We start from the raw sequence: 18,015 nt of genomic DNA on the forward strand, positions 1-18,015 counted from the left end.
GTAAGATTGTAATTACTCTCCATCAGACAGAGTACCTTGTCTTGCTACTATTAAGCTGGCCATGCAGTCTGGGACGCTTGTTCCTGCAGCTAGGAAAGTAATGCCCATGATCACATCTGGTATCCCAAGGGTGTATCCAATCACAGTCACCTGAACAGCAAGGAAAACAGATTAACCTGTAATATTTGGAAAGATCCCCATTCCAGTACAGTTATAGCACACTCTTAACTCTGACCTTTGGTGCGGACCCTGACTTCAGACACTTACCCATTTCTGCAATAACCAGCCTAAAACCAACCTAGTGAAAAGTACTTTGGGGTATATTCCTAAGCCTTCTATGAGCAAACAAAAAGCTCCCTTTTCTGTAGTTCTAACAGGACATACTGGTCTTTCAAGGAGAAGCACATGCACAGTCCAATCTGTTGGGGTTTGTTGTTGTTGTTTTTTGTTCCCAAGAATGACAAGATTCTTCCTAGTGCAATTCCCAGGACAGAAGGACTAGAACTAATTTATACTGGGGCACAGAGGCAGAGATACAAAGAGCTTATTTTATCCCAATACATGAAGAAGGAACCAGTTTCTTGCATGACTCCTGATATAATCCCAAAGTGAGCAGGTCTTGTTATACTGTCCGTTGGGGATCCAGATGCAGCTTTAAAAGAGGTTAGGGAATGGCTGAAGCTTGCAGTAGAACTTTTTGAAAGAACAGGATACTATATTTAGGTGAATATCCAAAGCAGGCTGAAAAAGACTCAAGAAAAAAGGCTGAACAGGTAGCCAAGCACACGAAGGAAATAGCCTTGTGGGAGTGAAAGGACTGAAGCAGGGACAGGCAGCTGCTTCCCTGTCAAGACTGCTAAGGGTGAAGGGAATCCACTCACCAGCCTTCATACTCTCAAAGGCAAGCTGCGGCTCAGAAACAAGAGTGGGCATGAATCCTCTGCTGTAAATGGTAATGGGGTATTGAGGTTTGGCTGCCTCTTGAAAAAAGAGGTGTTGCAGCCTTGGTGAGCACGTGTCTCTTGCTTGTGAAGGGGGACACCCGCAAATGACACTAAGGCCTTATATGCATAGTCTTACAAAGGACAGATGGTATGAAATGAATGTGTGGCTTTGGCACAGTTATACTGGGAAGAAAGAATGGCTGGCATATGAATTTCTCTTTAAGTGTCTCCAAAACAGTCCACATCCGGAGAGAGAGGGGTTACTTTACAATGCAAAATTTTATAAATTAAATATATAGAGGGCACAGGATCTTCCATGAGAGAAAAAAATGACTATAAAGCAGCCCACAAATGCCTAAAACATTTGGGGAAGACAGAGCTGTTCTCTACCCCAAAAAAATTTTGCAGGTAAGAAGCTCATGAGCAAAAATTCTTCTAGAATATCTCACCAAATTTCAGCATACTGCATTTCTATGACTATATATATTCCAATATGAAAGAAGTCAACAGTTTCTTCACTGCATTTTCTTTTAGAAGAAAAAATGGGCATATGAGTTCTTCCAATACCACAAGCCGCCAATCTTCCAGTTACAGTTATATACAACTTCTTGGCTTTGCATCTTTCAGTGTAGAAAAAAGGTAACTTCAAAGTATACCTCAAAAGTATCATTATTTTTTCCGTTTCTAAAACCAATTTGAGGTGCTTTCCTATTTGTGCCCCTTCTCTGACTGAAAATGTACACTTAAAAAGAGAAACTAAATGACAGTAAGAAAGAAAAAACAGGAACCTAGTCAAATCTTCAAGTAAGTGTGCTCCTAAATTGATCACAATTTACCTATCTACACCAGGTACAGTCTGTTTTTCATATGTCTAGGGCAAATAGAAACATCTTACAAGCAATCATAGTACTCTTCCCTAAAAAGGATTTTATTGCATTAGTCCACTCAAGGTATTTTACAGTACTTGTGAGTCTTCAAATCTTGCTACCCATCTGATTTTTGTACATGTTTCAGTATCAGATTGTATAGCCAAATTTCTAAAGGTGTCTCAAGACAGATTCTGAGAGTGAAATGCCGCCATTTAGACCTCCATCCACTACTGGATTTGGATGCCTACATTCTTTTGAAAATCTAGCTGGCACGTTCCTATATCTGTAAGTGCCCCACACAGTAAGGACAAGGCCCAAATCTTTGTGAGAAAAGAGCAGCATAAAACTAGAATTATAATACTGTAATTAGAATATCCATTGAAGAGATCGCACTATGATTACATACACTTCTTTAACAAAAACACAACAGATATATTAGCTATTCTGAGATGCACATTTCACTCAATATGGCAAGTCTTGCTACATGTACGTACCATCCACACCATAAAGTAGGAAAACAAGGCAATCCAGAGAGTGGATAAGATGAATGTCAGCATAAAAAATTTCTCCCAGCGTGGTTTGCTGCAGTTTGGAATGGTGCAGAAGAGCAGGAATATCAATGGCCATGTCAAAATCCATTTGATTTTGTTCATTTTTCCATCTGCAGGACAAAGAAAGGAAAGAATCAGTTTAATTTTTCTGTCGCTATCCTAGGCCCAGTTACACCTCTTTGAACACAGCAGAGGATAAGATCCCTGACAGATGATTACAACTGTGCATGTCAGCTCATTTTCCAGTGTACCTTTCATCCTTGCTTGCTCTGTGTTTATACCATCAGCCAAGTTCTGACCTTGCATGCATATGCTAGGATATTACAGTTCCAGCCTGCCAAAGTGTATGTAAATCCAAGAAGTAAACAGAGTCAGAAAGTATGGAAGTATGGCTGCTTTTAAAACCACAATACTAGTCAGGTTTGCTGCTCTTTCAAATTCGTGTATCGTTATTATTAATCCAAAATAAAAACCAAAAAAAGTAGTTGCTGGACTTTTTAAAAGGAAGATAGAAAGACTGGTAGTGAAAATAACCTGCACCTTCTGTAACAGAAGGTTACAAAAGAAACTACTTTTCATAGAAAAACAGAATCGCAGACCCAAACTATGAGCATGACAACCTTGTCTCATATACTTGACTGTGGTCAGTTGGAGGGCACCTCAAACTAGAAGTCAGCAGATCTAGACTTGAGAAGTATTTCTCCAAATGTGTGTAGCACTACCTTGGGCAAGTCACTTAGCTTCTGTAAAAGAAGACTGAAGATAATGACTGCCCTGTACAACTCCCTGAAATCAAGTGGTGAGCAATACCAGAGACCTGTTATTACTGACGAAGGCAAGTGCGAACCATTCCACTTTTAGAAAATGCCAGGTATTGTAAATGTGCGTGTAAATCTTAATACATAAAAGAGACTTATTTTATAACTGTGACATATTTTTCAGAGATATAAATTCTGGAAATACCAGAATTTTTACATGTTTCATGAGGTATCCTGCAAGTAGAATAACACATTCGTTTTTCAGGCTAAACCTGAGTTTTATAGCCAACTGCATGGCAGGTTTTGTTTGGGTTTTCTTTACATATTTTTATTATAATAAGGATATAAAGATTAATAAGGATTTCCTGTTTTTTCAATCAGTATAAATAAACTGATAATTATATGCATGAGATCTATCAAAATATGCCATTTTGAGCAAAATGGGTGATTGCATTGAACACTTTCAGATACATCTTCAGTAAATTTCTATAGCTCAATTAAAAAGGGCACATAATAATCAGGGAAAATTCCATCAATTTCAGCAGGAATTTTCCTTTAGCAAAGACACTGGGATTTAGGATGTGTTTACGTGAGTTTTTCTCCGTTAATTCAATTAGAGCCGAAATCTGTCATCTGGACCTATGTGCACCAGATGCAATGAAATTAAATGTTAGACATTTTAAAATGTAGTAATACCTCTGCAGTCTGTAAGGCTACTTACAAGTCTAGTTTAATGCAATAGTCTTCATTCATTTATTTGGGTATGTACTTCAGTGCTTAGCTATTTTCCTGCTTAAGTGATGAATCCACTCCCTAACTTGAGATTTCCTTGTGAATTCTGAGAAGTCATCAGCCCACCAGGAAATCTGAGCATAAGCTTGAATCTTTATTCCCTTTAGCTTGCAGCTGTGGAACTTAACACACAAAACTATTAAGGTCCCTTGGTCAATTCTATTCCTTGAATTTTGCATGTCACTGGGGAGCTATTACAGATTTTACTGGAAAGTCCTTTTTCTCTATGGTTACATATACTACCATGCAGGTTTTTAAAACAGTTACCTTTTATCTGTTCTGTCCAAGAAAAGAAATGACACTTAGTTCACATCTCACTTCAACTCTGTTTACAAGGCTGTAAACATCATATGATAATTTGCACCTCCTTCTGTTTAATTTGTTTCAGTCTGGATCATTAAAAGACTCCTGCTGGTTAATTTGTACTCTTTGTCTACCCATGTTGCTAAGCTTGGTTCATAGTCAAACAAGTCAGTATGGGCTACGCCAGTAATTTCCTCAGTGCTTAATTCCAAATGCACAATGAGTGGGCGACTGTCTGACAGGAAAAAATACAGATCTGACTCTGATCTGATGTTGCTGTAATCCGACTGACTTCAGTGGTGCTCCACACAGAAGAGATTCAGGCCCATTTGTCTTTTCAATACCATGAATAAAAGAAACAAATTTGCCTGCAGAATGAGTAGGACAGATGCTATTAACCTCTACTGGGGAATATGCATCCTGCCAGGGATCCTGTCTAATGTCCTGAATCACTTAAACAAATGCTTACCAGTGAGAATTCACAGTGCTTTACCATCGGCATTGCTAATCTTGCTAAGTTCTAAGAAGACAGAAATATTGGTGGAAAAGGACTTGCCTTTCCCTTGTCTTTGCTCAGACTGAATGGATGTGCACTAGATTAAAAATCCTAGCTCCATTACTGGTGATGCTTTATCCACAGAAAGTCATGGGTCAGAACTCCATTTTTCAGTTATATAGTTTATGGAAGTGACCCTTGCATTCATCATGTGACAACCGGGCTTGAGACTTCAGAGGACAAGAACTGTATTCTGGGTTTTTCTAGGTTAACAGAGAAGCTGACTGGCCATTTACAAGCCAGCCTGGAATAGTTCTTAGCTATCATGACCAAAGCAGCCTACGTGATACACTCTACATTGGCTTCTCTTTTGTGTTTGGATTTGCTAGTTTTTACAAACTTTTATATAAGGCCTTAAATGGATCTGGCCTTGGTTCTGCTTCAGATCTTTTTCTTAAGCTCCCACCCTGCTGGGTCATGGAACCTGTGTGCCACCCAGTGCTAAAGGAGTCTTCTGTTATGCCGTAACTTGGTAGTTTAGTAAGCGTTTGCTGCAACATCTCACCTCCTCGGAAAGCTGCTCACTTTGTCCACTTCACTTGGCTTAAATGAACACACAAACAACATCCAGGTTGAGAATTTTATTTTTTTAGCTCTTTTGAAATTACTTCTTGTGCTGTTGATTTGTTTTTGACCACCCATAGTAAAATAACCATTAAAATGATTTAGCCATAGATCTGTTTAACTGGGGTGTGTTTTTAGTTAATGACAAATTTTATGATTCTTGTTTAGCATGCCTTGTACATCTGCAAGGAAGAAAATTATCATCATTAACACTATTATTCAATAAATAGCTGTTCTGTAAAAACAGACAAACAGTCCCATTACAGGACATTAGCTCAACTGTTTTTTAGCAGTACGGGCCACTTCTTAAGCTCTGGATCTGAAGGCTCCTGCAGCATCGCATATAGCTCAGGAAAGGCATAATTTGTTTATTGCAACCCTGCATGATAATATTGAAAGAATACTGCTTTATTATAAAAGCCCACACTGCTCTGTATTCTGTTCACTTCACTCTTCTGTTACACTGACTGATCCAGTTTTTGCTTGAAGTTATTTTTGCTCCTTTATATATCCATTTCTCTGTTCCTCCAAAATATTTAACAGATTTTTGGAAGCCAAGCATGCCGAATATTCCAGAGAGGTATTATTATAGAGAAGCCTGATTACAATGTTTATGAAAACCAAGGGACAGCACTACAACAAAGAGCCCTTCGCTAATTTTCATTACCTTTCTGGGGTGCTTTTCTTTCCAGATGTTACGCTTAAAAGAATCACTACAGATAGTTTTCTGGTGAAAAAAGTTAACAACACACACCATAGCTGGTAAAAATTGTTAACAACACACACCACAGCACTAACAAGAAAAGGGCATTTCCTTAAGGCACTAAGTGCCTTTTTATAGGAAAAATATTTTTGTATTTGTAACATCCACGCAGAGTCGAGAGGAGCTCTGTACAAAAAAGTGAAACCGCTTTGGGTTTTCATTCGGATTGAGAGTGTGCCTTTGAAGTATATATAACCTGATTGTCCCCATTTACTGTATTTTGGTTTGCAACACAGAGCAGTCTTCAACCACACCAATGAGATTCTCTTGGCATAAAGCTGACTGGGAGGCACACACCTAAAGTGCTTCAGTTAGTATCAGGCCCTCAGTCCATGGGACCAAGCTAGAGCTAGTCTGAAACAGAACTTCCAACTGCAGATAGCGTGGACAGCCCACATGTCCTAGTCAATAAAGCTGCATGCAAAACACTTCAGTTTAGACAAACTGGAGTCTGCAGCTACACTGGCAGGAGTCAGATGTAGCTACTGCAGTTCAGCCATGTAAATTTGATAGCTTTGCTGCTTCCTCTTCCCTTTAAAAGAATGGTAATCAAACACAGAGATAACAAGAGTGCATTGCTACATAACTCACATTAGGAACATAAGAATTACAAATCACTACTTCACATATTAGATACTTCAGAAGAACATGTCTAAACCTTCAAATGTGGAAAAAGCACCTTCCTTACACAAGGAAATCACTAGCTGACTGATCTAAAAACATTCTAATATCCCTGATAAGCATTAATCCAATTGGCAATACTATATTCTTATTCACATAAATCTCTAACTTAAGGCTACCTGGAAAACTGAAAAGTTGGAGTTTACTACTGATTTCTATTTTTTTAATTTTTTGCTTTTGGCAGTGATCAACTTAGAAGACAAATAAGGCTGGCCTAGGATGTTTAGTATTTCACGATTTTTTGGTGCCCCACTTTATCACTTTTAAATTACTATTTTTTTTAAATCTCTCTACCTTTTTCATTTGGAAAAAACAAAAATGTTTTTCCCCCAGTGAAAACTGATTTTTAAATCACCTGTCCCCCAGGTCCTAATTAGGCTTTATATTTACAAAGATTGTATTTACATCCACATATCATTAGCAATATTAATTCAAATCTTGACCTTCAAATGCACACTAACAAGAACCCACCTCCACACTGGGAGCTCTATAGTAATCTGGATAGCTAGTAAATTTCTGCTAGAAAGCATTGTTCATCAGGTTTGAGACCCGACAGAAAAATTTAATATATGCAAATGAGCCAATCTGAAAGCCTAATTCATTTCTGAGCATGTGTTACATTCAAAACACAACAGATGAATATGAATTTTTGTCCCAAGTATAGAACTCAACACAGAAGTATCTAAAAGAAATGTAACAAACTAGATCCATTGTGACTTTTCCATCAGAATGATTTTCTGCTGAAAAATGTCTTTGTTGCAAAATAAAAAATTTGTGAGTCAATGTTTTTTAATTTGCTAACACAGCAGCTGCCTCTCTGCTTTCTTGGAAAATCCTTATTGATTTCAGCTCTGCAAATTTCCCTAGGAATCATGAAGAGGCTCTTAGATAAGCTACGAAGTAGGCAGCAGAGTATCCAAGATGATCTCATCTTTGTCAGCCTTCCAAATGGGCAGTTGACATGCTAAAACATTCTTATTTCAATTCTTCTGCAACAGATCTTTGAAGACAACTCTTTTTTCTGTAAAAAATACTTTTACTTTTCATCTTCTTCTAAAACAGACTATTTTCCAAAACACTGACACTTTTCTCAGAATAGAAGTTCCATTTTCCAGAATACAAGTTCCAAATTCCAGACCATGAGATCTGTCCAAAAAAACCCTCATCCAGATTTCTATTTTTTCAGCCTGTGCCTTTAACCACACTTTGCATATACAGATTTATGTCAATAACGTTCCCTTAAAGACATATTTTGCTGCAACAGGAACAGGACCTGAACAAAGAATTTATTCCAGTCTGCATAAACAAGCTTTACTCTTAGTATAGAATTCCTACAGGTTTACATGGGATAATATTCAACAACAAGGAAATGTAATACAGCAGAGTACTCACTGCGTCTTGTTTGACTTGATTTGATTTTGGCATGGTTTATTTTTTATGTTTTAATATTGCTGTCTGTTTTCAAGGGAAGAGAGCTGGAGTTTACAGACTTCCTCAAGCCCTCTATACCCTTTTGGAGCAAAGTGATGAGCAAACATAATACTGTTAGTAAATTGAACCCTAGCCTATTACACTTCTAAACTCTCCTGTGTACCCTCCTTCTATGTAGAGCGGATTAGCTGCACTCAGCTCTCGCAAACAAAGTACATTCTTCCAGTTAATTTTCACCAAAAGGACTCCAGTTCACGAGGCTCTGAGAACATGCCACAATGCAAACCAAAAGGGCAGCACATGAGGACAACTGGGAGATCTGCCTCAAAAGTGCACTTGTGATCTGAACTAAAATGCTAAAGTAGATGCATCATTATATAGGCAGTAGCAATAGGAAGCTCTTCCAAAAAAGCCTTCTAGAACACCAAAGTTAGGTCCCGCTCTGAACTGCTGTCTTGAAAAAACTTCTGCCATTGCAGAGAAGCAAAATTAACCCTTTGCATCAGTGTTTCCAGAGACAGACAGATTTCCACAGTGAACTGTTTTCTGTTGTTGACTCATTAGAAATACATTTCTTTGATACTCAGCAGTGGTTAAAAAGGAAACGTTAGGAAAGGAAAGGAGAACAAACCAGAGAACATCATTTAAAATCACGGCTAATCCATATCTCGGATATACAGTCCTGGTCCTCTTATCTCAGAAAGGGTATAGTAGAACTGGAAAAGATTCAGAGCTAAGACAACAGGGATGAACAAAGGCACAAAGGCAGTTCTGTGCAAGTACAACAAGGTAAGCTAGGACCACTCCACCTTGAAGAGAGACAACTTCACGGGAGATATAATAAAGATCTACGACACCCTAAGCGCCACAGTGAGATGCATGGGGATTGTTTTGTTCACTTTTCCAATACAAAAAGACATCAAATGAAGCTAGAAGGAGCCAGGTTCAAAGCAAGTAAAAGAAGATGGTTCTTCACACAACTGTAGAACTCCTTGTCAAAGGATGTTGTGGCTTTCAAGCATTTGTGGAGAGTCAAGGGGAACTGTGCAGATTAATGAAGAAATACATGAAGCAAATGCTTAGAAATCACACACAGCCCAGAAAGTTCTCTGAGTTGAAAATAATCAAAGGGCAGAGCAGTTTCAGGGAAGTATCATATAGGCTTGTCCTGTTCACATTCTTTCCCAGACTTCTTCAAAAAGCCATAGTTGGAGTCAGAGTATTGGGCTAGATGAACATTTGGTCTGACTCAGTACAACCATTTTTATGATTTTAGAAGATATTGTTAATTCCTTTTGGCTTCTATCCTGGCTTTGTATTTTGGATTCATACAAAAGTGGACAGGACTGCTAATCTCCTTTATTGCCATCTTATTTTAGCTCTGGGAATTATTCCTCTTATTTTACCTAACACCAGCACAAGTTATATAATGCATCCATGGTACAATCCTGTGAGAGAGAGAGTTCTTCATTTCTGTGAAACCAGCAGGAGCTGGAAACACTGAATATTTTAATGGATCTTGAATATCTGACAGTGAATGGGATTTAACCATCCATTATAAGCTGCACAGAAGTGCTTTTCTGAGTCTGGGCTCTAAAAGACTACTGAGCTTTGCAAGGGCTTTGAAATATCATTTTGTTGTCAACATATGCCTGCTCGGTTTCATCCTGCTTTATTCTGATCTTTTTTTTTTAAAGACCTGTTTCTAAACAACTTTAGAATAATCAGATAGCAAAGCATCAAACGAGCCTTTCTCCTGGAAGCTAATCACTCACAACCTAATGGTTATGTCAAGAAAGAAATTCCTTCTTAAAGGAGAACATTTCCTCCCAGATAGAAACCAAAAGCAAACCCTAGTTTGTATGGTATCATATGCAGTTGCATATGCAAATAGAAACTATTTGTGTTGCCTCCTATTTCAAGATGGGCCTGAAACACACTCTGGGGGCAAATCTCTCTGGGTCTGAAAGATGGGATCTAGGCTGGATATTATGGTTTGACACTATTTTCATGTAAAAAGTTTTATTCTCTATTCTGATGCTCTAAAGCCCTACTTTTATAACAGAACACCATCACTGATGGCATATAAAGCAGCAAATGACAACTGGACTTTACTCAAAGACTGATGTAGTGCTTTAAACTTCACTTACATAGGTTTCTGCTTCAGAAGAAACTTCTTCTGGCAAAAGGATCTAGGACATGCAATGTGAAGGAGGAAAGCCAAATCCCAAACCAGGCTAAAAAAAGTTGTCTAGAGAACAGCAGGAAAAAAAAAAGATTCCGACCAATTCATAGCCATTTCCATTGGAGCTCTTAAAGAAATTGGAGCGAATTTTCTACTTAGCACATTGCAAGCAGTTGACTTGGAAAGTCCTTTTAGTGTCTATTCTTCATACAGCTCTTTATAGTACTGACAGAATAAATGAACTTTTGATCTTTAGAAAATTTGTATGCCTTATTCCTGGCCTGAAAACATATCAAAAGAAAAACAGAGGGGATTCTGGGAAACTGTCTGCAAACTACCTTCTCCCTAAAGCCAGTTTCAAATGTCAGGGGTTTTTAGGCTACTGATTGTGCCACAGCACTTAAACAACAACAAAGCATGACGCTGTTTCTTTACGTTTTCCCAAAGTTATTAAAGTGGCACTTTCGAGAGCAAAAATGGAAGAATTTTCCCAACCAAGAGATAATAGATAATAATGAGAACCCAACCAATAGACAATCACCTCCAGACAACAGATGAATAACAAAATCTGAAAATAATGATGAGGATTTTAAACATTCACTTCACCACTCATGCATACTCTCTGACTTTATGCTGAACTTTTGTTCCACTGCAGTATGAAATGTATCATCAGTGGCTCCACTTTGGCCTGTTACACCTCAATTATCTTGAAAGACTTTCTAAAAAATGCAGAAAAACTGCATTAAGAAAAGCACAACAGCATAACTCATAAACCCCTCCTTAGATTAAGGCATTTTGCCTATTGTGAATGTCACACACTTTGGAAGCTCCACTCTGAAGTCTATTTTTTATTCATAAAGAGGAGGTCCACATCTTAAACAAATCCAAATATGACAATTTGGTCTCCAGGTAGTGTCTGCTACATGTTAAGATTTCTGTCCTGGAATGCAAAAAGATATGCATGACTGCCCAATTAAACCTCGAATCCAAAACTTCCTGGAAACAACTAGGTTAAAAAGTCTTCTTGGTCAACATGTGCAATCAATACTGCATTTTTCACATCATTTGGGGAGACATTTTTGCTCTTTATAAGTTGTTTACTATTATTATTATTGATATTAATATGTTCATGCATGCAAGCCTATTGTTGACTTACATTCACCTATTTTGCCATGCAATAAAGATAGCTTTTTCATGCTCTGAATGAGCACATCAAATGGGCCTATCTTTAATGAATCAGTTGTTACCATTCTTCACCTCCTGATGAAAGCCTTTAACTGCTGACTGCAAGAAGGTCCTGTAACAGCACACACTACAGTGACACACGAAAACATATTTTTTTCCACTCTTCACATGGCAAATTTTCCAATATGCTTGGATGTTTGTTCAGTCACAAGTGTCTCTTCTAAAAATGGTAGCAATTGAAGCAATGCAACCTCCAAGAAATTAGGATTTTGTGTGTGACATGGAAAATTCTTCCTTCTTTTTCACTGCATGTGATATTCATTTCTGCAGAGTAATATTCGTGTTAAACAGTAGCTGCATGCCAGATGACTAGTGACTACATGCCTGTGAGGGGTGATCTAATCTCTGCTGTCTAATCACCAAAGCTTTTGAGGGTGAGTCAACATGTAATGTGCCAAGGGCACCATCATAATAAGGCTGATTATACATAGCCCTTTGCACTGGAGGATTTCAAAATAATTTTCAAATGTGAGTATTATTAGATACTCATACTCTAACAATTGTAAACACCTGCAAAAATATTAAACCATGTTTCTTCTCCTAAACCTTTCTTCATCTTCCTCCACGAAGCCATCCCTGCAGTCATTATATCAAGATTTTTTATATATGTAGCTGCCTCTGGCCTAGTAACCTCCAAGAGACAAGTATTAACTGTTCACTTCAGAATCACTCTTAGTACAGGTTGGTCTGACATGTTTTTAAACATAAACCTGTCTTACCTGCTTTTTCTTCACCTCTGGCAAACCAGCACTTCCACCATTATAGTGCATGACGGCTGGAAAACACTTCCCTATGATCTGTTTTCAGTCATGCAGCCTCTGGCTTGGTTTTACTGTCCTTAAATCCAGCTTCTGGACAGTCAAATCAATCCCCTTCCTCCTCTCTCCCCACATACACTGTCTATTCTTACAGCCCAGTGTTTAGCATTTTAATTCTCTTCTGTTTCCTTACCCTAAACTTCTAGAAAGTAAGGCTTACCTGGCAATGAAAATGGAGACAGATTGTCATGCTCATTTTCCTCCTCTTGGTTCACCACAGGAATGTTCCCATTTTCAATATTCTCATGCTTCCCATTCTGAAGCTGTTTGCTTGAGCCATTCGCAGACTGGATTAGCCGCTGACGCTGCACAGGGTCACAGACAAAACTTCCATAAGCTTGGAAATGCTCTTGACTTTTTCAAGAACATTTTGTTCCTGACATTTTGTTCTTTGTCTGTGTTTCACTGTCTGTCCAGCCCCAGTCATTTGAGCCTTGGTATTTCTCCACAAAGCTTTTCTTCCAGAGAGTAACAAACATACCTGTATGTGATTGACCTCTCTCTGTGAGGCCAGTATCAACCATTGATCTCAAAATTACTAACTTGGGTACTTCAAGCAATGATTGAGAAAGTTCTCATATCTTTTTTTCACACCACATTTTAATGAGCATGGTTACTCTGAAACACTTCTTACTCAACACTTCCTGCTCAAACTAGGAGCTGACCAGCAGTAGTACCGTAACTGAGCAGTAACACTCAAGACATTGCTGCAGTATTAAAGGTGGCCTACAAAGGACTCATGACCCCAGATCCCCTCCTATTGAGGTTCAATTCTTCTGCCTCCTTCCCATCCCCATCCCTTGTAGTAAATGTAAAGATCCTAATGTACATTTCAAAAGCAATATTAACCCTAATTGTCCTTGCCTGAGTATACAAACTCTCATGAAAATTCTATATTGCCCCTACAGATGTGGCTAAGACTGCTACATTTGCAATATGTAGTACAATAATAGCAGTGATCATTCTTAAGTATCAGTATATATACCAGTTACTACACTGGAGAATGTGGCATTGAACAATAATTTCCTACTTTTAAAAAAAGGAATATTTGTGGTTTGTTAGGTGAGACAATGTCAAGTGTTCAATGCTAAGTGAGACAGTTGCTAAGTGTTCTCTTTTTAATGACAAATTGTTGCAATTTCCTATAAAATAAAGTAACTGCAACAACATGCAAAAAAATTCTGAGACTAATATTAACTGAGATGATTAAAAATAGAGAATACTCGTATCTGAATACTTTGCAAAACTTTGGAAATATGAATATGGGAGAACAGAGAACCAAAATGCTTTGGTTTAGAAAGGATTTTTTGCAGATGTTGAACGAGCAACTATCAGTTTTCTGGGTGCTTATCTATTAAGCAATACTTTTTCTTTGATCAGTGAATTGTCTTCAAAGCAGAAGTTTTACAGAGACAACTGCTACTTTGTGCCTTATCTGATCTTCTCTTGCTCTTGGTCATATGCCAAGTTGATTTCCTAAAAAATATTTCACTGTTAAATTTGGCATGTGTTACAAATGTATTAGGTTTCTGCTTTCCTTCATGGGGATATGTACAGTGCCAGGTAGACAAAAGAATTGTGTTATGACATCTACGTTCTGGGAACTAGCAAAAGCCTCTGTTTCCGAAGCTACTGAAATTACTTTATTTGCCTAAGTAAAAACTCTCTTCTCATATTTAATATTGTAAGGAGCAAAGAATAAAGTCCTGCCTTCACAGAAGCAAAGTTGGCAGACCAATGATTTCACCCAAAAATCTTTATGTAAGCTCAGGACAATGACATTTGGCCAATCCTGTCACTTTAGCTGCAGGATGTGAAAAAAAGCAATATATGGTGGCAACAATATATTAATTAGTGTTTAACTGAAACTGTCCAGAGAAAATTCCCATCATTAAAAGATTTTGGTCCACTTTTGTTTTGAGCTGATGACTACAGTGAAGACTAAAAAGATCTGATATGATCCCAATTGCTGTTCATGTAGGAGCAGCTTCATCAGTCTTTTGGTTGACCTGTCCATTATCCTTTCTTAGCCTGACCACTTTTGTAATGACTCAGAACCAATTCTGCTGTAGATAAAATCCAAACGTGTACACACACACACACACACACACACACACACACACACACACACACACACACACACAGAAACACACATCCTCTTGCATGGAGAGAAGGTTGCTGATCTTCAAGGGAGCCCCTCCCTGGCGACGGCCCTCCTACGAAGAGAGGAAGCACCATCCCTTCAGAACCCATCTTTCTATCTGCTGTGACATAGCTGCTAGAGACAGACCTACTCCATGGCTAGAAACATGGCAGAATCTGAATACCAGAGTCACAATGAATGTAGAGCTTTGGCAACCCTCCTGCTTATTTAATTGTTTTCTTAATGAACCTACCTCATTGATGATGAGACGGCTTGCCATCCGCATTCTGGTGCGTGGTCCAAACTTATTTGTAATCATTATCCGTAACCCAGCTTCAGGGAACCGGAATTTGGGGGGACTGGAGCAGATGATCTCATCCACCATGACCACACTGTTTTTGCCGTACTGCTGCATCCCCTTCACTAATGATCACAATGGCGAGGGTTAGCTGTGGAATTGATCTTACCATGTTTCCCCTCACCCAGAGCCATTCTTTTCATCCTCAGGTGTGTGTGTGCAGGTGTCATATTCATCTGAACGTCTGAATTTACCAGTGACTTTCATGTAATATTTCTGCAGCCTGGTGAATCTGTTCCTCAGTGCTGCACCTCGTTTAGGACATGTGCTGAGAGGAGCTTTCACTCCAATAAGGCAGCCACCCTCAGTCCACTCTCCAATGAGTAGGAGTAGTTTTCACCCAGCCACTCATGCTGTAGCACCAGTTTTCTTTGCCTATGCTCCACTATGTTTTTCTCAGCTTTCTCTAAAAGCACCTGCACAGAGGCAGTATAGACAGCCCTCCTGAGACCTATAAAGCTATCCCATTGGATCAAGGTGCTTAACAGCTGCTGGCGCACATCCAGAAGTCCCTAATGTTGTGCTCACTTGCTTTGGAAATCTTCACTTTACTTTCACAGAATATTATCAGTATCTGTAACATGACAAAATCTGAAACTATGGAAAACAACAACTGTCCAAAACAAATGTGTGTTACAAACAAGCCTTTGTTAATATAAAGGAACTTGTACCAAGGTAAGAGATTTGTTTTGTTTGTTTTGTCTACCACACTAAGAAAACAAACAAACAGAGAGACAAAATCATATTGGGAATCAACATAAATACAAGCAAGGACTTCCAAAGCTTAACAACATACCGATATTCTCACAAGTGCTACAGACTACACATAGCAAGCAGAGCAAGGCTCAGCAGACAGGAGACATATCCATGTAGTGTTAGAAAGGAGGGCAGGAGATATGCATATGACTGTTTTAAATATTAATTATTACATGTAATTACACATAAGGAAACAAAACAACAGAATTCTTTGTTGCTTGTGTTACTGCTTTGCTTAGCTTGGCTTCACCCTCCCCCCCGCCTTTTACAGCAACTTACTTACATTAAGAAGAGGAAGAGAATTTAGGAGGTAGAAGTAAAAGATAATTATTAGTGCATGGTTCCCACCAGGAAGCAAAGGAAATCTAAGGAAACATTCAACTAAAACAAAGAAATTAAAATGGACCTGTCCTAAACACACAGAAATCTATATAGCTATTGTTTACATTGTTACAGTGATGAAATATTTTTCATTTTCAGGAAGTCAGGATCCATGCACATATGTAAATCACACCGTCCAATAAGGCTTTGCTGTCTCAAGCACGTCTTAATATATTTGCTTTGAAGTTGGAGAAAAAGATCCTTTCATCATCATGCAGCATTAAAAACTTAGTGAGACTGTAAATTAAATCACTGGTATACTAATGTATCTTTTACCCTCCTGCATTTGAGCATCTTGTTTTGTTTCACTAAAATGAGTTTTCAGTGAGTACACTGGGGTCACCCAAGGTATCATAAAGAGATCTTTGGTTTCTCAAAGAAATATGTCCCACTTCAAGAATCAGTTCTATAGTTTTCCCTTGCAGCCTAATCTCTAATGGAGAATAGAACTAGTAGTAATTTTGTATTTAGTAAACATAAAGGAGCAATTATCCTCCCACCTCTGATATCTAAAACAAATTAACCTTGCTGAGTACTGCAGCTGATGATGCAAATGAGGAGCACAGCCATTCTGATGACTTGCAGTTAAAGTGAAGCAGCTTTTCCTGTGAAGGAATATAGAGCCAGACAAGCCTCCTAGGAAAACCACAAGCCTTATAGAAGGTGACTCCACCACAGTAGCCTAACATTTGTTTTAGTTAGACAAAGAAAATGGAATGTTTGACAGCAATCCATGTAAGGAAAAAATGCCAGGTATCTTTGGTTTAACAGTCTCATCAGGTTAGTTGCTCTCAGGTGAATTTCTCAGTGAAGTCTCCAAAATGCTTCTTTATCTTACAGCATGTCAGGAAAACCAACACAGAAGCATTGTAATCCCTCTGGAACTATTCCTAAGACCAATAACGAGGCAGTGAAAAAACATACTCAGCTTTGATGAAATACCATTAAAAAACTTAGCATTGATGTAAAATCTATTACTATACATGTATGACTTACTGCAGCCATTCCAACTTACTGCAGCACATTTCTCTCATGTTCTCCTAAGAGCTCTTCAGTCTCATATGCCCACAGATATACATAACTTCGCTTCATATGGTACAAATGGGCTCCATGTAAAAACAGCAAAAGTGGTTTTCACAAGTATGGGACAGTGAAAAGCCCTTTTATCCACTCCTTTGCGATACAGTCCTCAGGCAAGTATGTTCTGAGCACAGCTTTTCCTTCTGACAAACTATAAAAACTTCTTGCTCGTCACAAAGGGTTATCACCATCAGTTCTGCCAAAGTCAGTAGAAAGCTTCTTGCTGACTTTATTTGAGTCTGGATCAGGCCCTTGCATATCTGCATCACATTCTGCTCAGAAACCCACTTTGTCTAGAGTTTGTATTATTAGGCAGGAATTGTACCATGCCACCTGGGAGAAATGTGGGTCAATACAATAAAAGCCAAGGGCAATGAGCCACAGTGTTTGTTTATTATTATTATTATTTTAATAGGAGTATTCTTTAAAAAGGAGCATTATTCACAAAACTACAAATCTTTTGCCTTCACCTGTGAGTGCAGATTCACTGAAACGGAGCCTGCCTCATGGAGAAAAGCTCTCCTTTTTCTCTCTGAAATGCCAGTAATGGAAGCTTTTATGTTTTAACATTGGAAGCTCTGGAAAGTAATAAAACTTAAGATCAAAGAGAGTTGTGTAGTGTGTGAATCCCCTTTTATCTGCACCTTAAGCAACAGAATAACCATCATTGGTAGGAAGAAAGTTCCTCACTCAAAGCAGCTATTCTTTTTAGGGAAGAAATCAGATTTTGCCTGCTTGGAGAACCAGATTAAGGTTAGACGTGTGCCATGGTGAAACCAAGGGAAGTATTTCGGTGGATCCTGGAACTTGCTAACTGCTGGTTGGAGGGAAGGCATA

General features: G+C 38.5%; 1 protein-coding gene across 5 annotated transcripts in view; it reads right to left on the bottom strand.

Annotated features, from left to right (window-relative positions):
* SLC24A4 (solute carrier family 24 member 4) overlaps window positions 1-18,015 on the bottom strand; it is a 94,786-nt gene that overhangs the window by 11,232 nt on the left and 65,539 nt on the right. For all 5 annotated transcript variants that reach the window (XM_064512162.1, XM_026111934.2, XM_064512164.1 and 2 more), the window contains 4 exons: window positions 14,857-15,026; window positions 12,621-12,765; window positions 2,308-2,474; window positions 36-150 (listed from right to left, as the gene is read on the bottom strand). In XM_064512162.1, coding sequence (XP_064368232.1) covers window positions 36-150; window positions 2,308-2,474; window positions 12,621-12,765; window positions 14,857-15,026 — 597 coding nt within the window. The remainder of the gene's footprint in view (window positions 1-35; window positions 151-2,307; window positions 2,475-12,620; window positions 12,766-14,856; window positions 15,027-18,015) is intronic.

Source organism: Dromaius novaehollandiae, chromosome 5 (genome assembly GCF_036370855.1).
Source record: "Dromaius novaehollandiae isolate bDroNov1 chromosome 5, bDroNov1.hap1, whole genome shotgun sequence".
In the NCBI taxonomy this organism is placed as follows: Eukaryota; Metazoa; Chordata; class Aves; order Casuariiformes; family Dromaiidae; genus Dromaius; species Dromaius novaehollandiae.